This window comes from Dromiciops gliroides, chromosome 3, assembly GCF_019393635.1.
Source record: "Dromiciops gliroides isolate mDroGli1 chromosome 3, mDroGli1.pri, whole genome shotgun sequence".
NCBI lineage: Eukaryota > Metazoa > Chordata > Mammalia > Microbiotheria > Microbiotheriidae > Dromiciops > Dromiciops gliroides.
In genome coordinates this window covers 350,272,275-350,294,908 of record NC_057863.1, presented here as the reverse complement: position 1 = coordinate 350,294,908, position 22,634 = coordinate 350,272,275, and the positions used below count along the sequence as shown (strand labels likewise).

At 41.2% G+C, this 22,634-nt stretch overlaps 1 protein-coding gene across 1 annotated transcript in view; it reads right to left on the bottom strand.

Moving 5' to 3' along the window:
• CLSTN2 (calsyntenin 2) overlaps positions 1–22,634 on the bottom strand; it is a 983,983-nt gene that overhangs the window by 23,402 nt on the left and 937,947 nt on the right. The window contains exons 11-12 of the mRNA XM_043992716.1: positions 10,126–10,274; positions 2,118–2,341 (exon numbers count right to left, since the gene is read on the bottom strand). Of these exons, the coding sequence (XP_043848651.1) occupies positions 2,118–2,341; positions 10,126–10,274 (373 nt within the window). The remainder of the gene's footprint in view (positions 1–2,117; positions 2,342–10,125; positions 10,275–22,634) is intronic.

Sequence of the window (22,634 nt, the reverse complement as noted above, 5' to 3'; positions counted from 1 at the left end):
TGAATAGTTTTAAGAACCTATTAAACCTTGAAAAATGCCAGCCAGAGGGCAGCAGTTCTGGGGAAAAAAAACAAAACAAAAAAGAAAAACCACCCCATATCAAAGGCATCCAAGAGCACATGCAGAAGTATGAACAATAAACATAATTGAAAATTGATTTTGAGACTCTGTATAGTGTTTTTCCAGCTCTTCCTTTTTTCTAATGATGGTCTAGAGAAGAGAAGGTGGCAGTTGGGCAAAGGGGGCAAGGGGAAGTTTGTGAGTCTTGCACTAATTGGAGAGCCATGGGTTGAAAACATGAACCTACCTTCCATATTAACCTTAATTTTCTAGTCATGGGAGGCTTGAGGTCCCAAGTCAGCATGCACTGAACTGGAAGCTTCTGGTAATGGACCAAGAAAAACTGGCTTAACTAGTTTTCTCAGTTTTGGTGGTGGTGGTGGGTATTAGTGGTTCAGTGGTAGTTCTTTAAAATCCCTCTTGAACCCCTGCCCCAAACCCCACTCCCTCCTAAGACATTTCAGTTTTATCAAATCCATTTATGGGACCATAAAGGTTATGCCTGTGGGAAGGCAATTTGAATACCTCCAGATGAAAAAATAATAATAATAATAACAGCTAGCATTTTTGTAGTACTTTAAAGGATTGCACAGGCCTTTACTTCTGTTAACTCATTTGATTCTCACAACAACCCTCTGAGGTAGTGTTACTGTCTCCCTTTTACAGATGAAGAAACTGAGGCTGAGTAACTTGCTCAGGGTCACATAGTAAGGGTCTGAGGCAGTGTTCGAACTTGGTCTTTCTGACTCCAAGTCCAATACTTTGATCCACTGTGCCACCTAGCTGAGAAATTAACTTCCTAACAGACAATGAGATAATGATAAGTCTCTTAAAGTAGGAAGGAACTTTATTAATTGTTTTGTCCAACCCTCTTACTTTACTGATGAGGAAACTGAGGTCCATTGAAGTGACTCATCCAAGGCTTTATAGTTAAGCATTAGTAAATCCTAGTCTATCACTGACTTTACACTACTAACTTGTAAAGGGTAGGGACAAACCCATTTGTCATTATTAATAGCTTACAATAAAGGTGGGCTTTTGAGTTAAAGGACCAGGGTTCTGCCCCATACTATCTTGTGACTTTTAGCCAATCACTTTACCTTTAAAGCTCTCAGTTTCCTCATCTGTAACTGAGAAGTTTGAACTAGTCTCTTCCATCTCTAAATCTATGCTTCTATGATTCTAAGGTCCCATCTTCTTAAGTAGCCAATTAACTGGCTTATTGGATCTATAAACAACAGGACAATTCTGGAAATCACTAATTGCCCCTTCCTGCTGTGCCCATTATCTGGTGCCAAAGCTTTCGGCTGATATGCAAACCACATCTAGAAGGTATCTGTTATAGCCTCCAATAGCTGAGGTCAAAGCCCCTTTCTTGTTCTGGCTGATGTTAACCACAAATGACCATAGGAGAGAAGAAGAGATCATACAGCATAATGCACATCGGCATATAACTCTGAAACTGCACAATCTGAGACAGGTAAAACACAATTTATTTTTATGAGCTACAGAGTGTGCAAGGAGGGCTCGGATTGCAATATTATTCAGCCTTCAGGGAGCAGGGGTAGTTTAAGGCAACTGGTAATTAGGATTATTATAGAAGCAACCCTTCAGGGAATCCAGTCCACCCAAGCCTGCAGATCATTAGCAACCACTTTCCTGAAGGATGTATAGAGACTTGAAAGTTATTCTCCTTGAGAAACATAGTTGAGGACAGTTCTCAAATTGATGTTTTTTTTTTTTTCTCCTATAAACTTGTACCACTGTAGAGGGAGAAAAAAAGAAGAATTTTTCCTACAGGCATATACTTCAGCCTTCGGTGTTGCTAATATTGGTCCCTAGCTGAATAATTCAAAATACTTTATTCGGCTTTCTCGGAACAACCCTACCGATAATGAAACTGTTGGAAATACGAATTCTGAAAATTCCCCAATAGCTTGGAGTAATCCTGCTGAGTGAAACCTTCATTTTACTACATACATGTTAAAAAAATATTTACACCTTGAAATACAGCCTTACATGCTGTCAGGAAGGTAATAAAAATACTCCAAACGAACCTTGGTCTTCTTCCTTTGAATCTCCTGGTGGTTCTGTTTTGGCAAGGGTGCTCACAATCTTCACATCAGGAAAGAGAGTCACTCCTCTGGCACTTTCAAACTGGGCAGCTGGCCTCACTAGGTGGTCTGTTCCACTAATGGTGATCCTAGGCTCTATGGCTTGCAGCACCATCACATAGGCATCCACATCTGGAACGCTAATGCAGACATCTTCTCCAAAACATCTGGAAAAAACACAGGGCTCCTTCAGTGAATAGTATGGTTGGCAATTTACCAATTCAATTCAATCTGAAAATATGTATTAAGATTCCACTCAGTATTAGCAGGGCACTGTCAGCATTGGAGATAGGCAGGTGAAAAACAACACAGTTTCTGCCCTCAGGGAACCTACCATCTAATAAGGTGATAAGATATGATCAAATAGAATGCATTGGAGACATAGAAGGAAGGAAATCTGTATTGATTAAGTGCCTACTATGTGCCAGAAACAGTGCCAAAAGCTTTAAAAATATTATCTCATTTGATCTTCATGACAACCTTGGAAGGTAGGTGCTATCATTATCCCCATTTTATAGTTGAAGAAATGGAGGCAGACAGTAGTTAAATAACTGCTCAGGGTCATACCACTAGCAGTACAGCATAGGGGAAGAGAATAAGCATTTATATAAAACCTACCATGTCCTGGGCACTGTGCTAAATGCTTTTTACAAATATTTTATTTTGTCCTCACAAAGGTAGGTGTCATTATAATCACAATTTTACTGTTGAGGCAACTGAAGCAGGTAGAGATTAAGTGACTTGCCCAGGATCACAAAACTATTAAATGTTTGAAGATTAATTTGAACTTGGGTCTTCTGGACTCTAGCTCTAGTGCTTTATCCACTATACCACCTAGTTGTTTTAGGCATAGTGCCTGTTACAAAGTGGGTATTTTACTGAGGATATAAAGGAAGGTGGCAGAACTGGCACCTGAGATTGACCTTGAAGGATACATACTTACTAAGCGCTTACCTTGGGCCCTACTCTGTGTTAAGTGATTTGGATATTTCAAAAAAACTACAGGCCATGCTTTTTGCCCAGGACTTTCTGTCTAGCTGAAGGTACAAGATTACCCAACAAGACAGTCTTACAACCAAGTGCTAACTTCGTAGGTTAGATGGTCAGAAGTTAAGATGGTATGCAACCTCGGGACACATCCTAGATTAAAGATCACGAATCTGGCAGTTTTCAACTTCCAAAAATAGGAGCTAGGAAGGAAACAAAAAATGGTAAAAACATCCAAAGTGTATCTTCTCTTTGGTCACAAGTAGAATCCCTTAGGCCTTCACTTAATTCAATTGAGCAGCTATTTATTGAACCTAATGTGCTAGGTGCTGTGGGAAATACAGGAATGAATACCTTACATTTCCTAGGATTTTAAAATTGACTGATTATCTCTCACAAAAACCTGTGAAGGAAGTCATGCAAGCCCTATTAGGACCACACAGGGAGTGAGTGTCAGAGTTGAGGCTAGAACCCAGGTCTACTCTCAAGAAGCTTACAATCTAGTAAGTCTAAGTAGTATAGAAAAGGTACTGTCTTAGTCTGCCTAAGGGGGTGAAGGATAATATCTGGCATTTATGTAGCACTTGAAAGTTTACAGCTATGTATAGTAGGTACTACAGCTATATGATCTCCCGTTTGTAGAAAGGAAAACCGAAGATAGATACTTCAAGTGACCTGTCCATGTACAGAATGGACTAGAGACAGGAGAGAGGAGAAATGAAGAGGCTATTGCTATGAAGGCCTAACTCAGGGAAAGTAGAAGAGGACAGTAGGAAAGTAATGGTGAAGACAAATGGCAGATATTTTGGAAGTAGAATCAACAGAATTTAGCAACTAATGATGTAAAAAGTAAAGAGAAGAAAGAACTGAAGAGTATTCCTTGATTTCTAGCTTGGGTGATTAGGGAAGTCAGAGAAAGGAGCTGGTTTGGGGTGATGAAGTGGGATTAATTCGGCTTGGGACTTATTGAGTTTGAGATGCGGGCAGGATAACCAGATGACAATTGTAGATGTGAGTCTGGATCCCGAATGGTAAATTTGGGAATAATCCACTGGAGAGGAATAAATAGTTGAAACTGCAGAAGTGGTTGACAGTGACTAAAATATTGAGGTAGAATAGAACATTGCAGACGAGCTATTGGACTTATTGTGTAGGTGGGAGATTTATTAGGTAAGAGGAAGCAAGGGGCATCTAGGTGGCGCAGTGGATAGAGCACCAGCCCTGGAGTCAGGAGGACCTGAGTTCAAATCCGGCCTCAGACACTTATCACTTACTGGCTGTGTGACCCTGGGCAAGTCACTTAATCCCAATTGCCTCACAAACAAACAAACAAACAAACAAAAACAAACAAACAAAAAAGAGGAGGCTTAAACCAACAAAGAAAACATGAGGAGTGGTCAAAGAGGAGAAAAGCTAGAATCCTCTGCAATATCCCAGAAGCTAAGGGAGAAAAAAAAGTTATGAGAGGATAAGACCTGAGAAAACAGACGCGCACACACACACACACACACACATATACACACACACACACACACAAACAATACTGTAATTATGAGGTCACTGGTGACCTACCAAAAAAATCCTAACAATTTCAAGTAAGTGGAAAACCAGATTGCCAGGTGTTAAGGAATGAATGGGAGGTGAAGAAGTGGAGGCATATTTAGAGTTTAGACAATCTTTTTGAGAAGATTCCATGAAAACAGAAATATTGGATGGTAGCTTGAAAAAGGGAATGGGGTCTGGTGAAGAATTTATTTTTTAGAATAGAGGAAGTCTGAACTATAAGGAGAGATTAAAAATGCCCAAGAAAGTAAATGAGTGATAAAGTCATGTCTGAGAGGAAGTTGGAGGGAATGGGATCAAGACACAGGTGGTAAGATGATTCTATATAGGAGGGACAATTCTTCCTCTCTGAGACTGGAGGAAAGTAAGAAAGGATGGGTGAAAACATAAACATTTTGAGGTGGAGTGGAGCAAAGTTGAGAGAGCTCGTGTTTCACTTTGTTAAGTAAAGTAGGCAGTGGAGCTGCCTTTTGAGAGTGAGTGGAAGTGGATATAGAGTTGAAATTATTGAGGCAAGTGGTAACAGTTTGAAGTGTCCATTTCAGGGCATTTGCTGAGTAAATAAGAGATGACTAAAAGGGTCATTGAACAATAGTGAAAGTCCAACTACAGTTAGCATGGGTGTGTAGTGCTTTTGCAACAATTTTGAGCAATTCTAGGCAGTCTAGGAATGGTGGTGGAAAGAGCTGGCTGTGGCCTTTCTCTGTGATTGGAAATTGGCAGGGCAGGTCACAGGCATGAGGGATTGCAGCAGCCTAGCAAGAGCATCATTGAAATGACTGTCTAGGCTGGGCAAGGAGCTGAGTGAAGTAACAAATTATCTTTAGGTGCTGGAAGAATGAGTACAAGGAACAGGGGCAGGAGAAGTAAAGCAATGGGAGGTAGAGGATAAGAAGAAGCTGAATATACTACTTGTATGGACTTGGGCTTAACCTTTCTGAGGTTCAGTTTCCTTATCTGTAAAATGAGAGGGTTGGACTAGATGAACTCTATGGTCCTTTCCAACCCTGCTGTCATAATGTTATAAGATGGAAATTTCAGAATCTTGAGAGCTTCAAGGGAATTCTGAGTAGAGTCCAAGGCATGGCTTATACTTATGGAGCAAAGATATAAATCACTGGTGTTAAGGAGGGTCCAAGAAAGTGAAGCCAGGCTGTTGAAACACTTGTCAAGATGAATAGTGTGCCTTATATAGAGTTTGAATAAAGTTATTTTTTCTCTAGTTCTCTAGCATATAACAGTTTCAGAACAGCAAATTGGAAAGAGAAATGATGATGGGAATGACAATTTATAAGCTAAGAAAGGGGGGGGAGAGAAATTTAAATTGTCACAATTAGCAAAGCATTTATTAGTCTGTGGACATTCAGTGTGGAGACAAACTCTTCAAAAGCTCCTGAAGACATTATTGTATTTATATTTAGTACAGTGAAATAAAGGATGGGCATAAGGACTCCCATGAGTCATCAATCAGAATGTTATTTTTAGCATTTTATGCTTAAGGAGGCAGGGGTCAGCCTTTGATTATTTGGAAGATTAAGTTACCTTGGGTAAAATATTTAACCTATCTGGGTCTTAGTTCTAGCTTTGACATTCCGTGGGGCTTCTCATTCCCAACGGTGTTGACATTATTGTTTTTATAATCCTCTTCACACTGATATACTTAAATCAACAGAATCTCTCCCTGATTACCTCTGGATAATTCAAATGGCACTTTCTCCTACCCCCCCCATTGCCATTTATTTTTACTTTGATTAACCTGCAGTGTGGCCAGTTTTTCCTCTGATGTATATCTAAATCTCTAAGACCTCATTCTTGCCTCAGTATTCTCTATGTCTTCTCTCTACCCCAACTCCATCAGAACTTCATGCCCAAATATCACTTATCCTGAAATGCCCCCATTTTACTGGATATTTCTTCTATTAATTCTCAGCCGGCTGAGTTTCTATGGTGCAGAATCCCATTTTGATTGTGAGGGCTCAAAGGGGCTCCCTATGGAAGGGCTGAAATTTGACACCTATTTGTGGAGGGCTGCTCTAAGTTACTGAGTTCAAAGCTATCAGAAGGGATTTACAGAGATCATCCTGCCAGTAGAAATGGAAATATTCTTATATGATCAACATGCAACTCTTAAACATTTAATTAATGTTAAACTGAGAAATCAATGGCATAGTTAATTCAGTAGAAGGTAATTGTTATGAGCACTATTATTAGGTATGCAAATTGTTATCTAACAGGCTGGATAAAGCCATCTTGCTAAATGAGACCCCAGAGCTAAACCATGCTTTTCCACTGTGTGTTTTATTTCCCTTTAAGGATACCACAAGAGTGTTGTTTCTAGGTAGAACTGGTAGTTAAAGGCTTAGAAATATGCTCCTTTGTCTTATAATACATTGAGCCTGACTCTCCCCAGCCAAGGGGAAGGACATGCTCTGTTGTTCTTCAGATGCTTCCCATATTCTCAGGTGAGCTGAAACTGACAACCACTAGAGTGAGCAGCTTGTCAAGAGTACTTCTGGTGCTTGAAAGTATAAGCCTTTTTGGGGTTAGAGAATCGTTGTTCTGCTACTTCTAGCATAACAAGGGAAAGTGGAACTATGCAAAATCTACTAACCAATGTATCTTGATAGAAGAGTGCCTAGTGCCAAATTATCTCTTTACTGCTTATCAGGTAAATACTCAGAAGACTGCTCCCTCCCTCCCTCCCTTCATTCCTCCCTTCCATGAGACAATGAAAGCTGTGACTTGCCCAGGGTCACACAGCTAAGTAAGTGTCAAGTCTGAGGTCGGATTTGAACTCAAGTCCTCTTGAATTCAGGGCTGTTGTTTTATCCACTATGCTACCTAGCTGCCCCCTAGCTCCTCTTTATTTAGAGAGACAATCCTGTTATAAGGATTGCTTATTACTCTAGTGGAAGGAGTCCTGGATGTGGAAAGGGCTCTGAGTTAAAATTCCACTTCTGCTACTTATTACCTGTGTGACCTTGGACAAGCCACTTAACCATTCCAGGCTTCAGTTCCCTCATCTATAAACTGGGGGCATTGTACTAGATGATTTCTATTGTCCATTCCAGTTCTAAATCTGTAATCCTCTGGAGAGGTTACATGATCCTGAGCTTTGCTCAGAAGAAACTTAGTTGGAGGCCCTGCTTCATTGAGCACAATTCTCTTCCAAAATAGGGTTGTCTAAAGAGGGCTTAGGACCTCTATAGGCATCTGGATAAAGAAGTGCTCCCCTTCCTCCTCCAGCTGGGGCTCGTTTATGAAATTATATTTCACTGTTAGAACACAAACTTGGTCTTTGGCAAAACCTGGCAACTAAATCTGTCTTCTGTACCCTCCCACATCCTATTTCTGAATTTCTTACTCCATTCCTCGTGTTTTTGCTTCCCCTTTCCATTTTCTTATCTCTGGGTCCCATTTTCAAGTAGCCTCTCATTTACCTTCCATAGCTAGAAAAGCATCTTATGGACCAATAAACTAATTCTCTGTTGCAGGTGTGTAAATAATTGTTCTGCTTTTTAATCTAATTCATACAATTAAACAATTCATCAAACAGTTTTAAGTACTTGTTGTGGGCAAACCACTTTGCTAGATACTAGAGACAAAAGATAGAGGATGATAGTTCCTTCCCTCAAATTAATCACGTAATGGGGGTGGTGGGGTTATATAGGATACATATAGAAACAAGCATGGCACAAGGTATAATACGACAGGGGCAAAGAAGAGATCAATACAGAATTGATTTAGGAAATTTTGAGGAAGGATGAGATCACTTATGATTTCTTGAAATACAGCTCTGAAAAACCAGGCTTTGATAAAGCCCACGAATTCAAATGGAGCTACTTGACTATGCCTTTAAACCCAAATCACTCTGACTCTCACTGATTGGCCAATAATAGGTCCCAACCTAAGCCTCACTTGGTCATTGTTTAGGTTTTGATGGCTCAGAGTGAGTGAAATAGCAATGATTTCTGTTCTGTCCAGAAACCCTGTGGGTCTTCCCTTCCCCCACATTGATTCTTTTGAGAAGACAAACTAGGCCGTCTTTTGCCTCAATTCTTATCTACCCTTTGATCACTGAATTGGTGTTGCCTCAAACAAACTGAGCCCTAAAAAGACCTTAGTCTGATGAGGACAAAGTTTCCCACTTCATCTTGGTGTGTCGTCCTGACCCTTGCCTTGCCACTAGACTCCAAATGACTCTAGAGGAGAGAGTGAGGCTGATGACTTTGCACAGCCCTACCTCACTTGAATCCAATTCACTTTCAAGTCATCACCCTCCTGATGCCATTGGTTCTCTTTGAGAATAAAGGACAAACAATAACATAGTGAGTCCTGTGCATTAGAAAGATACATTTTAGCAGCTGTCCAAAGGATAAGTGAAGAGGGAGACCAGAGGCAAGAAGACCCAGTTAGGAAACAATTATAATAGACTAGGCAAGAGGTCCTTGAGAATATAGGGCCATAGGATTTTTGGTAGCAAGCTGGAGAAGACCTTGAGAGCCACCTATTTCAACCCCCTCATTTTCTAGATGAGAAAAGTTAACAACCAGAGATGGGGAAATGACTTGTTCAAGATCATTCAAATAGTGTCACATAGTCTATGACTTCTCCTTAGCTTTCAGATCTTTCATAGCTCCTAAACAGGAGCTAAGTACCTGGCAGATATTCAATAAATACTTGTTGATTAAATGATTGACATACTTTAATTCAATAAAAATGTATTAAGTTCTTACTTTGTGCCAGGCATTATGCTAAGCACTGGGGATAGAAAAAGGGGCAAAAGAAGCTTACAATCTAATGAGGGAGATAACATGCAAACAAATATGCAATTTATTCTTGCTAAGGTATTAGATAGTAAGGTTTAGCCATCCAAGAACAATGGGATAAGGGACAGAGGAAATGAAACACACTCCCAAGAAATGGAGCTTTAATGGTGCAATTTCAGGTCAAACAAACTGCTACAGTAGAACAATGACAGAGTTAGTTTTCAGTAAGGGCATCTTCCCAGAACTCCTTAAATTAGGCCATATATGTGGCTATTTGGCTTCTTGGGCTTAGAATGGAAACCATGTTGCACAATTGACAAAACAAAGAGCAGAATCATTAGTAAAACAAAAAATTTCCTGAAAAATAAAATTAAATAATGAATTGTTACATATATCTACATAGATCTCTTCAGGTACTTAGCTAGAAAACAGGAGTTATCCCCTTTCCTACAGTAGAAAAATGTGAATAACACTGTAGCTATGGAAAAGTGAACATTTGTTTAATGCGTAGAGCTGATAGTTTTTGAGTTTATTTTTTGGTGCAGGGGGCGGGGCGGGGAACCAAAATCCCTATGGCAAATACGATTGTTGTAGCACAATGGACTTAATGGGTTTGATGGAGTTGAACTTACTGGACTTTTGATGATACTTTGAGCCTCCTGACTCCTGCTGTGGGGAATTGCCTGGAGTTGATGTAGGACACTTTCTGCAGAGCCTGATTTATATTCCCGATGTCTTCTCCTTCCATGACAAGAACTGACTGGGAAGGGTTGAAGTGATACTAGAGGAAATGTATATGATTAGTATAAAAAATAACAGGCACATAAACACCTACCCAACAGTAGTCAAAGGGATGTATGTTTAAGGAAAGGTCTCCAATATAACTCTTGAACTTAAATGTCTACAAAATGTCACATACATAAATATAGTAACCTATTAATTATCTGCATGTGTTAGCTACTCTCTGGATTATTGCCAGCAATGTTTTAAACCCACACTGGAATCTCTGGGTCACCTGGTAAACTGGGGCCACTTTCTCTTGGCATTCTTTCAGGGAAAATTTAAATATCAGCTGTAGAAAAAACTAGAAAACAACATGATGTATTTGAAAACGCCCCAAATCCACTGCTTTGTACTATCTACTTTCTGTTAGCACAGAGAATTGAGTGTAGACCATGGCTTGCTCTTGGTTATTGATTTTTGTCACAATCCTTAGCCATAAATATTGCCAATAATAATGTTATAGCAAACGTGAGGCAGCAAGACTTCAGGGGATCTAAAGAACTCATCGGGAGAGGGATAGTGACTGGACTTGGGATTTCATTGGCTTAGGGAACTACCAGATGAGGAAAATTTGCTTTACCAATGCATGTCTCTGCCATTTATCATCTTAGAATGGCGAGAAGTTCAATGACCCCTAGGGTCACAGAGATAGTAGATGTCAGGCACAGGACTCAAATACAAGTGTCGAAGGCTGGCTCTCTCTTCTCCATTCTACATTGCCACATTTTGTCCATATTCTGTATTTTGTAATATTCTAATAATAGCTCACATTTACATAGCACTTTAAGGCTTATACAGTACTTAGTGCAAATACCCAAGGCTTAACCAAGAAGTTAAATGATTAAATGTCAAATCCAGACTTAAAATACAGAAGTCTTGGTTAAAGTTTAATGTTTTAAAAAAATCTGATTTTTATTGCTATATTTTGCTATATCATCTTAATTTCTGAATATATTATACTCCCTTACCCCTTACCCATGAGTCTTCCCTTATAACAGTGAATAAAAAAGAGGAAACAAAAATAGCTAGTCAAAATGAACCATCACATTGGCTATATCAGGCAGTATATACAATACTCCATAGCCATAGTCTCTGCAAAACCTCTGCAAAACATTTTCCCAACTCTTCTTTGGCATCAGGCTTGGTCATCATAATTGACCCATCATTCACTTCCCCAGTGCTCTTTCTAATAATAATAGGTCACATTTAGTAAGATTAATTTTTTTTATCATCCCCATTTTTCAGATGAAGAAACTTAGGCTCAGAGAGGTTAAACAACTCCTTTAAATTAGAAAATATTGGGGAGTATACTTAAACCCTTTTCTCTCTTTACCACAGTTAATAATACATATGGTTTTTATATACCAAAGTCCTACCAAACCTTAGGACAGTGCCATGTATGGTGACATTCTCTGTAAGTACTAACAGATGAGGTTACATCATTATTCCTTGTATAAGAACTTATAACTGCTCCCTGTTGTCATCTATCAAATCCCGGTTTGATATCAACCTTTCCTATCCATCTCTATTTGCCATTACTCTTTGGCCTAGATACTTCACTCTAATCAGATTCTTTTCTTTTTTTTTTTGATGGGGCAATGAGGGTTAAGTGACTTGCCCAGGGTCACACAGCTAGTAAGTGTCAAGTATCTGAGGCTAGATTTGAACTCAGGTACTCCTGAATCCAGGGCCCGTGCTTTATCCTCTGCTCCACCTAGCTGCCTCCCATATTATTTTCTGTATTATATACACATGGCAGCTATTTTTTCCTTTGGGCCTTTGCTCAAGTCTACCTTCCATCCAGGATTTTGCTCCTCTCTATTGTACCAGTTCTAATTCCTCATTGTCTTGGATGCCCAACTTCCACTGTGAGGTTTTCTGACCTAACTCTGGGTGAAAGTGATTATTCGTTTCCTCTGAAGTTCTTAAAACACTTCAGCATCAAGTTGGTACCACAGTATTTTGCAATTTCTGATGTACTACCTTGACTGTACCTCTACTGGATAACCTGTCTCCCTAACTTTTCTTTAAGACTAAGGTCAGAGATAATGGTTTCCTTAGTTTTACATTTCTCAACAGTCCTTAGCATAGTAGGCACTAAATAGGTACTGAATATATACTTGTTTGTTTGTTTTGTTTTGTTTTTTGGTGTGGGGCAATGGGGGTTAAGTGACTTGCCCAGGGTCACACAGCCAGTAAGTGTGAAATGTCTGAGGCCGGATTTAAATTCAGGTACTCCTGAATCCAGGGCCAATGCTTTATCCACTGCACCACCTAGCTGCCCCCCTTAATATATACTTGTTAAATGGCAGAACGAAGGCGTCTGAATTAGTGACAAGTTTAATATAACATTTAAAAAAATGAAATACATTTTTATTACTTTGAAGGTAGTACTCTGAGGGATCTGTGATCTCATTGATGTAGGTACTTCCTCTTTCCATCTGGATGGCAACCTGTCCATGCCTACTCATCCCAGGTGATTCCTGTCCATGTCCTTTCTCTTACTAATCCTTCATAAAGGTTCTATTCAACATGCTGCAGGGCTTCCTCTATAGCTCTTCCTATAACATGAATACCAATAGAGCACAAAGACTATTGGTTATCACTTGTTCTTTCTATGTGGCCAACTTTTCTTCCCCTCCATTTCTCTATCTCTCTTGCATCTTTTATATTGCTTCTTCGAATAATTCTTCACTTGTAATGTATGGTAGTCCACCATATACCTCTTCATGACCCTTCCAGTGGCTCTCAATTCTTTGAAGACTGTGGTACTGTGCAACTTGCAGTCATTTGACATTGAAGAACACATGGTGATATGAAGACCTTTGGGGTGTTAATTTATGGGGAGGGCCCATTATCTCTGGCTTAGCCATGTTTTTTGGTCATTTTAGTCATGTTTGATTCTGCTTGACCCCATTTACAGTTTTTTTGGTAAAGATACTGGAGTGGTTTGCCATTTACTTCTCCAGTTCATTTTACAGATGAGAAAAATGTGGCCAACAGGGTTAAGTGACTTGCCTCCAGTGTCACAAGTCAGTAAGTGTTTGAGGCCAGATTTGAATTTAGGAAGATGTCTTCCTGACTCCAGGCCTGGATATTGTTAGCAAGTTTTTGTTGATATCAGGATTATATTAACTGCTTTGTATAGTCCACCCATTCCTCCTGGTTATGCCCACTGGAGCCAAGCAGAATAAGTCTACTCCATCTTTCACATGAGGGATTTCATATGGATGAGTGAGTAGCCTTAATCTTTCAGAATCTTTTGAGATAAAGGACTATGGCTGTGAAGCATTGTTTATACAGTGATATATAACCAATCATTTTGCCCAGCTGCTCTTTTTAGATTCCAAAAAACTTTTCAAGTACTTGGCTATTTAATTGGTGTGTTGTTCATTCTTTCCCTCCTTTCTTTTTTCCCTTCATTTCTTATTAATTGATTCCTTATTATGATCAAGGTATTTTATTAGGTGCTGTGAGTAATACTAAGAAGACAGGGTCCTTTGTTTTTCAGGGGCCTATAATTCAGGTGAGATAATGGAATGTACACAGCTAGAAAATAAGGCAGTGCACAATGTTTCCTATGAATGCTCTAGGTGATAAGCTCTGTAGATTTTAAAGAAGGGAGAGATCACTTCCCTGGAATGACAATAGAAGGCTTTATGGAGGATATGGGATTGGAAACAAACTGGAGAGAAGACAGGGCAATAGTTGGTTGGGCCATGAAGAAGGTTGGATTGAGATAGGTAAGGCTATCAGAGAAAAACAGGGGAAAGGGAATAAACAAAGGACCATGGAGGGGGGGAAGGGAAAGGTAGAAGACATACTGCGGTCTTAGAAATATAGGATTCAAAGCAGGAAGGGACCTTAGAGACCATCTCATGCACTCTCCTACCCCCCCCCCCTCCAATCTTCTTCCTTCTTCCCCTATCCTCTGTAAAGTCTAAGGTTACAGAGTTGGTATTCAAACACAGATCCTCTCAAATCCAGTGCTCTTTCAAGGTGATGGTAAGTGGATTAGGGCTGGAATAAAGGGTTTGTGTGGTGGAGAAATTAAAAATAGATTATAGGAAAGGTGAATTGCAGTTATTATTGTGGTGGATCTCAAATATGGTTTGGACTTTCTTCCTGGAGAAAATGGGGAACTACTAAAGGTTTTGAGAAAAGGAGAAATCTGATGAGAATAGTATTTTAGAAAGGCTTATCTGGAAAAGATATGAAGGACAGATTATGGGGAGGTGGAAAGAAGACTAGAGGCAGGGAAATCAGATAGGAGACTACTGTAGTCAATCAGGTTTGAGGTAATAAGTATCTGGACTAGGGTGGTATCCCTGGCAATGGAAAGGAAAGGACTAAAGATTCAAGAGAAATATTGGTAGGTGAGAGAAGGTAGTTCTAGCCTGGGTGACCAAGATAATGGACTTGCCATTGACAAAAATAGGAAAGTCAGGAGTTGGAACATCTTATGTGTACATGTGTGGGGAAGGAATGAAGATTTCAATTTGAGATGGTGTTGAAATCGAGATCCTGATGGGCCAAACCCATGGAATAACCAATAGACAGCTGGCACTGTAGGAGTAAAACTTAAGAAAAATTTGGAGGCTGGGGATAAAGTATCCTCCAGGTGGAGGAAATAGCTGATGCAATGGGATATGTCTTTCTCTCCCCCCCCCCACTCCTATTTTAACCATTAATTCACTTGGTAAACCCTTTTGTCATAAGTACCATCTGCAAAGGTAAACCAGATCAGTCCTGGGAAGGAGAAATTATCATGAACTTCACAGACCTGGCACCTGAGTAAATGAGGTTTGCCCACAGAAGGACCCCTATAGGGGAGCTGTAAGTGACTGAATAAGTGACCTTGTTAAAGCCTAGAGGTGATGATCCCACCAAACAGCAAAATGGGCCCACGTGGGGATACAGGCAAGTGCCCTGGATGAGGCTAGGGAAAAAGGAATAAAGAGGTTTTCAAGAGAGGAATGGATTGCCAACATTTCACAGTAGCATGAATAGTATACCTTGTTAGCTCGAGCCTTCTAGCAAGAAAGAAGAGAAATAGCCAGGGAAGGCTGAGGATCCCTATTTTACTTAATAGCTCAACTACCAAAGCATCTGGAGAGCAGCTGTGGGAAATAATGGAGAGTCTTATGCTAATCACTTATATCTTTGTTGAAGAAAAGAAAAAAAATACCACATGCACAGTGGATAAAAATAGCAACAGCTTTAACTTTGCTCTCTCAATCCCATGGCAGAAATCTGAAAATCAAGCTACAGCAAGGGCAAGAAAATCTAAGATTGCAACATCAGACATCAGGTGACATGGTAAAGCCGGTGGTGTCTTGGCAGACAGGAGGAAGCAGCTGAGTCCTTAGGGGATGCGTGACAATAATCTCCACCTCACTGTGTTTCTCAGTTCCCAGGAATGTGAATTTTTTTTTTCTCAGCCAATAAGGTTATATGTAAATTTATGTTGGCTACGGGAAGCTGCTGAGGAGTTCTCTGATTGCTATGTGGTTGGGACAGATGTTTCTGGTTGTCAAACAGGATGCATGTGGATTATGTCGATGCCTGAGGTCAAGCATCCCTGGTGCCCCCTTTCACTCATGACTTGAGATGTCAGTGTGAGAGGACTAGTTCTCAGCACACTGGTGCCTACAGGAGCCTTCTGTTTCCTTTGGTTTCCTTCTGTCACTCTGCCAAACCCACTGAGTGGCAACAGATGAAGAGCGGCAACTAGAGAGGACCCCCTCATGCTGCTGTCATTTCACAACTGAAACCTTTCCTAAGCCAAACTCTCAGGGTATTAGTGCTTCTGGTCTCCTGCTTTGCACTGGGCTATTGGGAAAGTTACTTATATGGATGAAACATGTAAAAATATTTTGACTAGTTGGGCATAATTTGGGGAGACTAATCTGACTGGAGGACTAATCTGTGGCCTTTTGACTAACTGGCTATCTGACTGCTATTAACTTAATATGGGCCATTTAAAAATTTCTCCACAGTGCTCCCAAATCAATAAGCAAAAGATTAAAAAGTCTCTTAACTAAATAATCAAAGCAGAGTTTATTTGAGATACAATTTTAAATTAAGAATATAGGGAAATAAAATGTACAACCTGACTGCGTTCTGACGAGTCTCCGCCTGGAACTTTTTAAATACAATAAAGGCTGTTGCAGCCTCTTGCCTTAGGGTATGTTCCACTTTCACTGCTCAGCTCCTTTCACTAACTCCAAGCCCCTTTCATTTTGTTGATGCCCCTGTGTCTAACTTTCCTCTTCATACTGTCACCTCTGAACCCCTGCATTTCTCTCTCACCGACCTCTCCTTCCGTTTTCCTAGTACTCCAGTGTCCTGTTCTCTTAAATCTTTGCTTTCTCCAACCTGTACCCCGTGCTGACCACTTCTGTGCTCTCTGCTGCCTCCTGTTCTGTCTGTCTGCTCCGTCAGTCTGCCCTCTGCCGCCTTTGCCACCCCTCTAATCTTGTCAGCCTCCTTTCTGTTCTTCTAATCTTGTCAGTCTCCCTTGCGGTCTAACTTCCAGGTCTATATATATCTTACTTCTCTCCACTCAAACCTCGGGGATTTTTGCACCCCCACACACAGCAAGCTAATCCGCCGGCCACCCTAGCCCTCGAGCCTCCTGTGCATACCACACCCAGGGCTCCAGGTGCCTGTGCCCCCTGCTGCACTCCTGGGACCTAGACACTGGCTACAGCAGAGCCCGGCCTGGACGAGCCCAGGATCTCTTGGATAGATCCGCTCAGGGCTGAGGGAGCTAGGGCTCCCTCTCCGCAGCTGTCTGACCTGGCATCTTGTACAGCTCACGGAGCTTTTTGGCTCAGCTGAAGTGGAAGAAAAGCCTGAGGGCCTAAGGCTTTCTATCTCAGCCCAAAGGTAGGGTCCCCAAATCAAAATAAATTTCCACAAATAGCAGGAGACACAATTCCATGCAGGTGCTTCATTGTTGGGAGACAGTAAGGTGACCCTGAGAAATAACCTTGGAGAAGAAAGCCTGGTTCAAGTCTTGCTGCTGAAACATGCTGGCTGTGTGACCCTGGGCAAGTCATTTCACTTCTCAGGGCTTCAAGGAATTTTCTAGTCATAGTGTGATGGTTCACATGTGTTGGCAAAAGGAATTCCCCTACTGAGTTCCCACACTGAGAGTTCCCCTACACACTAAAAATCACAGGTCTGAATGTCCCTCCCCAATAAGAATGGACCCATATTTCTATGGGTCCACTGGGACTACAAGCTTGGATTCAACATAGAATCTGTCGAGAGCAAGAAAATAGTTTCAAAAAATCCCTATGACTAATAAAGATTCAGGAATGTATGGAATATGCCAGAAGTGGACACGGGAAAGTGTCCCAGGATCTGACTGTAATCTTCAAAACTAGAGGCAAACCCTATAGATTTGGCTCAGTTGAATGATTGATGAGTCTGAAATGTGGAATTGCAGATCTGGAAGGAACCTGGAACATTACCTAATCCAAACCACTCATTTGATAGGTGGGTTTGACAAATTTGTACTTGACAGTTGAGGAAACTGAGGTGTAGAAATGTCAAATGACCTCTGGGGTACACAGCTGGTCATAGCAGGGCTGATCCTAGAATTTAGCTCTCTTGACTCTACACACTAAATTTTATCAGCCCAGAAATACTTCTCAGGAGCTAGTTAAGAGCTATTCAGCTGGAAAGAATGAAGCCAATCAGTATTCAATGGATGAAAATCACTAGTTAACATTGGGTGTTGAGGGGCCAGTTTGGCCACTTACTTTTTGTAAGTGATCTTCTTTGAAACCCAGAATGGGGTTAAACTGTTCTGAAGTTAAAAGAGAGGAAAAAGTTAACCTGTGATCAGTACTCCATCAGGCAGCCAATAAACATGTATTAAGTGCCTTCTATGTGGCAGATGCACTGCTAAACACTGGGGATACAGGGGGAAAAAGGCAAAAGACATACTCTGCTCTCAAGGGGTTCAATCTAATGGTGGAGTCAACATGTAAATAGCACAAGCAAGTTATATCCGGAATGAATTGGGAGGAATAAAAGGGAAAGCACTATCACTATTATGGAGGATTAGGTAAGGCTTCCTACAGAAGGGGGTGCTTTTAGCTAAAGTTTGACACAATGCCAGGAGGAAGAGAATTATAGGCCTGGAGAAACCAGGAGCTAGCTCAGCTAAAACAATTCAGAAAGTCAGTGCTAGACTGGATCTGACCTCACAGCTCCCTCACTCTTGTTCTCTATATGGTTGAATCACAACTTTAGAGTCATCCTTAGCTCTTCATGTTCCCTTGATATACATATCCAGTCATTTTCCAAGTCTTGTCAATTTTACCACCACAGTATCTCTTGGATGTCCCCAGTTCTCCAGTCACAGAGACACCACTCCAGCCCCTCACCTGACACCTGGATGGTTTCAGTAGCTTCCTGACTGGTCTCCCTGCCTCAAATGTCTAGTTCATCTTCCACATGGTTGCTGACATTGCTCAGAAAGCTCCAGTAGCATCCTTTTTTTTACTTTTAGGAACAAATATAAACCCCTCTGCCATTTAAAGCCCTTTATATAGACTATCTTTCCAACTTTATTATGCATTACTCCCCTTGACATACTCTTTTGGACAGCCAAACTGTCGTCCTTGCTTTTCATCATACATGACATTACATCTCTGTCTTTATATTAACAGCAACTAGGTGGTGCAGTAGATAGATCACTGGGCCTGAAATTAGGAAGATCTGAGTTCAAACCCAGCCCCAGACATTTAGTGTGTCTGGGCAAGCCTTTTTTGTTTGTTTGTTTTTGTTTTTGTTTTTTTGCAGGCAATGGGGGTTAAGTGACTTGCCCAGGGTCACAAAGCTAGTAAGTGTCAAATGTCTGAGGCTGGATTTGAACTTAGGTACTCCTGAATTCAGGGCCAGTGCTTTAACCACTGCGCCATCTAGCTGCCCCTGGGCAAGCCCTTTTTTTTTTTTTTTTTTTTTTAGTGAGGCAATTAGGGTTAAGTGACTTGCCCAGGGTCACACAGCTAGTAAGTATTAAGTGTCTGAGGCCGGATTTGAACTCAGGAACTCCTGACTCCAGGGCGGGTGCTCTATCCACTGTGCCACCTAGCTGCCCCCCCCCCCCCCCGCAAGCCTTTTAACTGTTTTTTGCTTTATTTTCTTTATCTATGAAATGGGGATGATAACACCTAATCTCCCAGGGTTGATCAAATGAGATAATAATTAAAAAGTGCTTAGCACAGTGCCTGGTTCATAGTAAGCACTAACTAAATGTTAGCTATTATTATTACTCATGTGTTAGGGATGTGTTTCCTCCTAACCTATGACCTTTAGAGTCCATAAATTTTCATCTATCTATCTAATCTAGTTAATATTGTCTTTCCTGATATTCCTTGAGGGCAGGAATCATCACATTGTTATCTTTGTATCCCCAGTACCTAGCAAAGTTCTCAGCAAATTTTTTGTTGTTGTTCAGTCATTCAGCTGTGTCTGATACTTTATGGCCCCATGGACTACAGCCCCAATACCATCCATGGGGTTTTCTTGGCAAAGATACTGGAGTGGTTTTCCATTTCCCTCTCCAGTGGATTGGGGAAAACAGAGGTTAAGTAACTTGTTTACTTGTACAGCTATTAAGTGTCTGAGGCCAAATTTGAACTTGGGTATTCCTGACTCCAGGTCTAGCCATACTACCTACTTGCCTCCCAAGCAAACAGAGATTAAGTGACTTACCCAGGGTCACAGAGCTAGTAAGTGTCTGAGGCCAGATTTGAAGTCAGGTCTTCCTGACTCCAGGCCTGGCTTTCCATCCACTGAGTCATCTAGTTGCCTCTCCTGGCCCCATAGTTGGTGCTTAATAAATTTATGTTGGTTGGTTATGTTTGCTTAGTACTAACGTAGGCTTACAACCTACACTAGCACAAACACCTGTGACTATCCCAATGCACCACAATAATGATATAAAGGAAGAAAATCCTAGACTAACATGCTAGGTACTGATTCTCTGTACCTCCCGGCTTGATTTAAACCCAAGCCCTGACTTTAGATTCCATGGTCTTACCACTGCACTATACTCCCTCTCTGTTGTCATAGAAGAGGTCCCAATTAAAATGGCTGCTCCTGGCAGTGAGAGAATTCTTCAAAGGAAGCTTCTTCTCTTCTTTGTGAAAATTCCCACCTCCCGGCACCACACAATCGCTACCTCTGGCCAGACACGACAACAGGAATACCAGGCATCCTAAGTAGTCCCTTACAGTCTTGTAAGAAGGCTAAAAGATCCATGGTCCATGATGGGTTGGAGATGTTGGGAGTGGGAGTGCCATTACAAAAATAACTTGCCCTCCCTCTTCCTTGCTTTTCACACATTTCCAATATCAATAACATCTTTGTCCTGATTCTGAAAACCCCCAGTCATACTCATCTTTCTTCATTTGTCTGATGTATTTGGCACTGTTGACCACCTCCTTCTGGGCTTCCATGATACTATTCCCTCTTGCTCCTTCTCCTTCAGCTTTAATCATTCCTTATCTGATTCATCTCCTGGATCATTCCCCCACTCTCCCCAGACTCTATTCTAGGTCTCCCGACCCCTCTCTCCTCTCTCTTTTTGTGATTTTACCGGTTCCTATGGGGTGAATTCTCATGTCTATGCGGATGACTCATATGTCTTTGCATCTAGCCCCATTATCTAGATCACTCCTCTTTACAATGTGTCTATTAGAGAAAGCTCCATGGAAATGGCAATTGTGGCTTATCTATCACAGTGCTTTGCATAGAGCAGGTAAACAATGAGATTTGCAGACTGTTAGAGACAATCTAGAGGTTCTAAACTTTCATGTTGAAGCGTAGGGAAACTGAGGCCTAGAGAGGAATCAGAGAATCTGAGTTTTGGAAGTACCTTGGAGAGATCATCTAATCCATCTCAGGGTGATGAGGGTTAAGTGACTAGCCCAGGGTCACACAGCTGGTAAGTGTTAAGTGTCTGAAGCCAGATTTGAACTCAGAAACTCCTGAATCCAGGGCCAGTGCTTTATCCACTGTGACACCTAGCTGCCCCCCACCTTTATTTTTGCAGATGAGTAAACTGAGGTTCAGATTGGGGTAGTGACTTGCCCAACATTATAGATGTGGGAAGGAACAGAGATAGGACCTGAACCCTGTTCCCTTGACCCCAAATCTACTGCTCTTTCCACTGTACCACACTGTCTACCCACCATGGCACATGCAAGAGGATCGTTATTTTTTTCTGTACCAGGTATCCATAGAGCCAGTTTGCTCTGTCTGGGATTTCATATTTCCTAATATGGATTCCCTTGTGGAAAGTTTTCTTGCTTTTGTATGTAATCTGCTTGCTTAATTAGACTTTTAGAGAACCGCCTGCTTGATGTTACCCTGTACCTAGTTGGCAGGAAAGCTCAGAGAGTGAATAAAGAAGCTTTAGGCATGGGGATTGGAAAGTTGTTTGCCTAGATAATATATGGGGAGCTTTGCACTATTGAGCAACCACTCACAGACTGGGGAATATAAGGCCTGGGTAAATAGGAAAAGGGACAGAAAGAAGAATGATGGTGGCTCTTTCTGGCCCAGATTCCCTGTCCTCAGGTGACCCTGGACGGGGGAGAGCCTATGCTCCAGCTAATGCCAGGCTAACTTTTGGGATATCCTGAGACCACAGACTGGTATTTGTGTTGCTTGGCTTCTTTCTTCCTCTTAGGCTCCTCTCCCAATGGAGGAAGCATTATGAATAGAGGGATCAACTTCTAGATCTGGAGGCAGGGAGACCTGGCTTCAAATCCTCTCTCTGAACCCAGTAAGCTGCATGTTTTTGCTATTCAGTTATTCAGTTGTGTCCAACTCTTTGTAACCCTGTGGACCATACTTGTCCATGGAGTTTTCTTGACAAGAAGTGGATTAAAGAAAACAGAGGTGAAGTGACTTGTCCAGGATCACACAGCTATTTAGTGTCTGTGCCTGGATTTAAACTACAGTCTTCCTGACTCCAGACCCATCACTCTATCCTCTGAGCCAGCTAGTTACCTCTGTATTAAGCTTTATGACCATGGTTCAATTTACTTAACCTCTCTAAGCTTCAATTTCCTTATCTGCAGAATGCCTTACAAGGTTTTGATGATATTCCTCACAATGTAAGAACCTTTCTAAATTTTAAAATGCTATATAAATGAAAATCATTTTTATTGTCTTAATTTTATAGGACTGAGGCAGTTAGGTGGTACAGTGGTGGAGTACTGGGCCTGGATTCAGGAAGATCTAAGTTTGAATCCAGCCCCAGACACTTACTCAGTGTGTGACCTTGGGTAAGTCACCTAACCTCTATTGCCTCAGTTTCCTAAACTAT